At 42.2% G+C, this 5,899-nt stretch overlaps 1 protein-coding gene across 1 annotated transcript; it reads right to left on the bottom strand.

The window, feature by feature from the left end:
• Positions 1–249: 249 nt before the first annotated feature.
• Positions 250–4,943, bottom strand: LOC307192478 (HLA class II histocompatibility antigen, DR alpha chain). Its single transcript, XM_079933390.1, has 5 exons — positions 4,806–4,943; positions 2,514–2,759; positions 1,791–2,072; positions 1,326–1,491; positions 250–653 (listed from the first exon to the last, which is right to left on the bottom strand). The coding sequence occupies exons 1-4, from the start codon at positions 4,882–4,884 to the stop codon at positions 1,337–1,339; spliced, it is 762 nt and encodes a 253-aa protein (XP_079789516.1). The 5' UTR covers positions 4,885–4,943; the 3' UTR covers positions 250–653; positions 1,326–1,336.
• Positions 4,944–5,899: the final 956 nt, after the last annotated feature.

The raw sequence follows: 5,899 nt of genomic DNA, 5'->3' as shown, positions 1-5,899 counted from the left end.
TGAACCTGTTGCTAAGTCATCTCTCAACAAATAAACCCTACTCTAGGGTTTTCTATATGAGGACCAGACCACAGCAACTTGATAGCTGGAAGATCCTCTGAATGGACTTGAGTCCTAATGAACCAGGCTATTTCTGATTAACTACAGAGCCTATAAGATACATTTAACATTCAGACATTTCAGGATGAAAGGATCACATATACTCCCCAGCCACCATGAAGAATTGGCTCAGATACCAAAAACTCCACTGAAGACCGACTCAAAGTTTATTGTATTCAGAAAAATCACAATTGCAGTCAGAAGAAACTCAAAATAATAAGTTTACAAGAGATAGCCCATAGAACATTCAAAAGGTTCCATAGCAGAGAAAGGATCCTATGGGCTCTATTCCAAAGGCATTACATGGTGATAATAAAAAGACAGTGGAAAATGGAGGGAAAGCCAATACAAGAAGGAGCAATAGACAGGAAATAACTAGACATTAGAATTTGGAGATTGTAGAAGGCGTCTTTACTCTTAGAGTAGCTAAAGGGTTGGGAAGTGCTGAAGGATGGTTGCTGTCACCGAGGTGAAAAATCGGAGTACTGCCGGGTTTGTAAAGCTATTAAAGCAGAAATATCTTCACCGATCTTCTCTTTAACAAAGTCCATTACCTGTAGCAGGACACACACAGTTACTATAGAGTTTAAGATGAATATTTTGAGCTCTCACCTTTAGATTCCTTCCTCTTCACCTTTAATCCTTTGACTTTGGAACAGTCTCTCAGTATTTGTGTGACCTCTTGTAAATACAACCTTTCAAACCTTCCAAGTAAGCATGAATGAGCAGACCATGCTTTACTTTCTCTTAGACCTTCTGACACTATTTTTCAGAATGGAGGGGCAAAAACAGGCTTTGGCCTCCAAGAGATTTCCACTTCACACAATGAATCTACCCTAAACCCCAAAGAGTGAAGCTCTGGAAATGCTTCAGAACAGATATCCTGCTCAGGAAATATAAGCCAGGAAGAGTCTTAATCTTGAAGTTGACTTTCCCAGATCACAGGACTCAGTATTCTAATGTGAAACAATTATTTTAGGCACTGGAGATAAGTTCTAAGACAGGAGGTGTGGTTTTAGGGGCACATGTATGGAAAGGGACATAGGAATGTGAGGCTTTGGAATATCAGATGACAGCAATGTCTGATTTTGTCCAGCAAAGATAAATCAAGGGCCATGACTTTTGCACTTGTTTTCCCTTAAAGGCATCACATGTCCTTTCCCTCACTCTGTTTCCTTCCTCTGGATCATTCCATATATGTCTTCCTCTGACCACATCAAACCCACCTGCAGGTGCCTCACAGAGGCCCTCGGTGTTCAACAGTGTTGCCTTTGCGCACACCCTTGATGATGAAGATCGTCCCAACAATGATGCCCACCAGAGCCATAACCAGGCCCAGGGCACACACTGCGTTCTCTGTGGTCTCTGTGAGGGGGGTTGGAGCTTCATACTCTGGGGAAAAATAAATCAGAGTACAGAAGTAATGCATGTGGTAGGGAGCAGCACTTAGGACCAAATATAGGGTACTTAGTCAAAAGAATATTTTTTCATCAACTAAATAAGAGGAAGACAGGATGACGTATTAAGGGAATTACAGATTACAAGTGGGGAAAGCTGAGCAATGGGAGACCAGGAACAGGAATTGGAGCAGCTGTTATGAAACAGTTAGGGGACTTGTGGCCCCAAAGGGCCAGACACATGCGTCACAGGAGAAAACCGTAAAATACAGGAGATTGAAGGATAGTTCTTACCCCAGTGCTTGAGAAGAGGCTCCTCCAAACCCCAGTGCTCCACCTTGCAGTCATAGACATCCTCGGCTGAGGGCACGAAGGGGAGGTAGTGAAACTTGCGGAAAAGGTGGTCATTCCTGGGCAGGAAGACTGTCTCTGACACTCCTGTGGTGACAGGTTTGCCATTTTGAAGCCACGTGACATTGATCACTGGTGGAGAAAACTTGTTGATGAAACAGATGAGGACGTTGGGCTCTCCCAGTTCCACAGGGGTGTTTGAGAGCACAGTCACTTCTGGAGGTACTGGGGGACAGGTGACAGAAATTAGCCTTCCCTGCTTAACCCTGCCCTTCTCCCTCCCACCAAGGCTGAAAAAGCAATTGAAATTGTGCCCTGAGAATCTGTGTCATGGTCTCAGATACCCAGCTCTGATACCCTCCCCCATGAACGGGAACCAACATTGAGGTGTAAGATACCCAAGGACCTCATTCCTGGCTCCCCCGGCATGGATTCAGGGCAATGACTTTATGAGAGACTGTAGATGCTAGAGACGAGATGTGAGCACATCAAGAAAGAAACAAACTCATAAAGTTCTTGGGCTGGTGGCATGAGAATTTGGAGCTTGCATATGGCAAGAACAGGTCCCTGGGAGGGAAAGGCAGTCACAGTAACATAACACAAAGAGCTGAAGTATCTATTTAAAGCTACAATTCCCAAGCCTAGGAGTGCAGCAGAGAGAGTTACCATTGGTGTTTGGGGTGTGGTTGGAGCGCTTTATCAAGATGTCCAGGTTGGCTCTTCCCACAGCCATATTGGCCAATGCACCCTGAGCCTGAAAGCTGGCAAAATTTCCAAATTCTTTAAGCCGCCACACTGTCTCCTTCTTTTCCATATCCACGTGGAAAATCTCATCACCATCAAAGTCAAACATAAACTCGTTTGATTGATAAGGGGACAGAGAGAACTCAGCCTGGATGATCACGTGATCCTCTGAAAAGACAAGAAAGGGAATTAGGGTGGGAACCAGGAGAGAGAGTTGAAGAAGAACCCAGGATGTGAGACACACACATGTGGGCAGGGGTAGTGGAAAGAGAGGGCCAAGTGGAAAGGAGGAGTGATGGAGAGTAGGGATGAGTGGGAAGATGAGGCCTGGGTGAAGGACATTCGTGTACAACAGAGCTGGGAGTGGACAAGCAAAGGTTCAATGTAGAGAGTGTGGATTGAGGAAATGAGGGCTGAAAAACTAGAGTCTCATGAAGCTTTTGTTTGTCTCTATGTTACTGCCTGAGAAATGATTCCCTCTTTAGAATTTCAGCAGTAGCCCCTAAGAGAGAAATGTTCTCTCACTCTCTTGACCTAGGAATTAAATAATTTAAGCCAGAATCCCAGGGCATGTCTCAGAGCACCATAACTCTAAGAAGAGAGAAACAATGTTTAAAAGGTTGGGTTTGAACTCTGGAATCAAATTAAATCTCGAATTCTCATTCAGCTACCTAGTGGTCTTGAGTAGATTACTTTATCTATTTATATGTAGTTTTCCCATTATATTCTACTGTGGTTTTGCTTCCATGTTGGGTTTGTTTTTAAGATGAAATGAGACTAGTTTTAAGTAATTTCTTAGTATATCATCGGGATTACAACAAGTACTTTAGCATCAGAAACTGCTTTATGTTTAAGGGCCAGACCCATGGACTATATGACTGGAGATTGTGGTACCCAAATAATTAAGTTTGAGACCTTGTAGCATTGTGGAGCACTCACTTTCCTGTATCCACACCCACACCCTGCATCCCTCTGAGGGAAGTACTATATTTGGATTGACCTCACCAACATTCCCTTGCACCTTAAAGATCTTTAGATTGAGACTGTCATTGAGGGACATATTCTATTATGGTTGATAGTCAGAATAATCTACACCAAGGGAATAATGGACTTGAAATAAGAAAGCTACAATTGAAGAGTATGCTGCCTCTGTGGTGCATGTAAATGAGCGGTGGGTTTTAAAATCTGACTGTATATTGATAAACCTAGGGATTTATTTAGCATTTGCAGCTACACACACACACACACACACACACACACACACACACACACACACATTCTAACTTCCTCTTTTAGCTCCAAGGGAAGCTATCTTTCCTGGAAGGCATCCTTGTATGTGGCTCTTTCTGGGCAATAGAAACCTACACTGTCATCATGGGTCTTGGAGCTAGGTTATTACTTTACTTATTTCCAGTCTACCTGCCACCTTCTTTGGGGGTCACTCTGGGCGAAGAATGTTTTTTCACAATACACCTTCACAACGGCACAATATTTGCTCTGGAGATGGTAGAGAGTAATATCAGACACTTCACTTCCTTACTCAATTTTTCTACTCTCTTAAGAATATTACTAAGTTACAGCGACCAAAGATCCTTTTAAGATCCACTGTAACTGGGGTTATCACCGTCCCAAGAGACAGTAAATTAAATGCAATTCATATCAGCATGGCTGCCCTTCCCCCTCCCTTGGGTGAATGGTTGCTTTTTGGTGATTTTCCTTTCTAGTGATCTTTAGTATAATGTCTATGCTCCAAATAGACTGACAGAATTGACAGGCCAAAAGATAGCTACCGTGGCAAAAATAGTTAAGAACAGGTGCCAAGAAATCTCATACTTTTTTCTGATTTAATCCTCATGAAATTACATGAGGTTTTTAATTTTTACTAATTTTCCAGGAATGAAAAGTTAAAGAGCAGAAAGGTATCTTGTTAATGCCTGTCAGAAAATATTTCCCTGAAAGTTTGGCTTATATCAAAGTCAATAGTATTAATCAGTATACAATTGAGTTTTGCTTCTCTAATCTAAATTTTACTTCAATTGCTGGTGAGCAGAGAACTCTTCTAACTACAATTTATTATAACATTAGAGTTAGACCGAGAAAATACCTGTCACTCTTCTTTTTCACTCCAAAGATTGTCTTTCAAATGTCCACAGTTCACTTCTCCGATGCTCTCAGAACTTATTTATCCCTACTTTTGATTCTTTCAGCACTTACCTGTGATAGCCCATGATTCCTGAAGGCTTATCAGGACAGTGATGAAAAATCCTGGTATTGGGACTCCAATTATGGCCATTTTCTTTTTAGGTGTCTCGATGAGGGTCAGTAGAGCTCAAGGTGGGTCACAACAGACTGGAATACAAGTAAAGAGAATGTAGGGTTTCAGAGCCTGACTGATTAAAATTTAAAATCAGTTGAGCTGCAGCCAATCAGAAAAATCATTTGATATGACACTGCTGTTGCTAAGGGATGGACTTTTGCAAAGGGTCCAGGAAAGGTGATGCTTTGTTCATTAGATGAAAAGGAACTTCTTAATCAATCAAACAAACTCACAACCAAACAAAAAGAACAAAAGAATCGAGTTTTCAAGAATGATGGGCAATCACTCAGAGACTCTTCCATCCCAATCCAAGTGCCAGAAATGGATCTGCCTGAAGCACATTAGTGAGAATAGAATCAATGGAAATATCCTAAGATAAGAGTTAGTGGCAGATCATGTCTCTGTGCTGTGACAGCCGGGGAATTTATTTAAGGGACAGTAGTTCATCTAAAAGGAAGGTAAATGGTCAGGCTATGAGGAATGCCTGAATCTTGGCAGTGTTGGGTGATACAGCTGCCCTTAAGGCGCCTCTTACTGCTTCAGGCTCCCTCCAGTGTCCTAGACTCCAAGGTGGCCAACTCTACCCAAGAGTTTGGGATCCCTGACAGTTCAGGAGAACATCAGAAGAGAAACTCTGAATTCCAACACTCCCAAAGCTGGAGATGTATGGAAAGCTACACCTTGGAACGTAGGTAGTGGTTACTGGAGATAGTAGACCGGAAAGGGGGAAACCTATTCCTAACTCCCATTACCTTAAATATGTCCTGAGATTGGAAAAGACTTTTGGGCACATACCTTTCCTGAAGAATCAGATAGATGAATAAAGAGAGTAAATGGGGCAGAGCTTATTTTACCTGGAAGACTAGAGAAAACAACCGGTAGGAGGGCTTTACCATTACTTCCTCATGATGAAAATTCTGATTCAAAGAATTTATCTTGATGTTCACTGTTGAGAATACTGAAAGTTAGCACATGTTGACTGACCCTCATT

This window comes from Stenella coeruleoalba (assembly GCF_951394435.1).
Source record: "Stenella coeruleoalba genome assembly, chromosome: 10".
Classification (NCBI taxonomy): domain Eukaryota; kingdom Metazoa; phylum Chordata; class Mammalia; order Artiodactyla; family Delphinidae; genus Stenella; species Stenella coeruleoalba.
This window is presented reverse-complemented; position numbering and strand designations above follow the sequence as displayed.

Coding starts and splice junctions, on each gene's coding strand:
- LOC307192478 (XM_079933390.1), bottom strand. CDS start 4,884: ATGGCCATAATTGGAGTCCCAATACCAGGATTTTTCATCACTGTCCTG. Junction 2,760..4,805: donor GGAATCATGGGCTATCACAG/GTAAGTGCTGAA, acceptor TTGTCTTTTCAG/AGGATCACGTGATCATCCAG. Junction 2,073..2,513: donor CCACACCCCAAACACCAATG/GTAACTCTCTCT, acceptor CCTGTCCCCCAG/TACCTCCAGAAGTGACTGTG.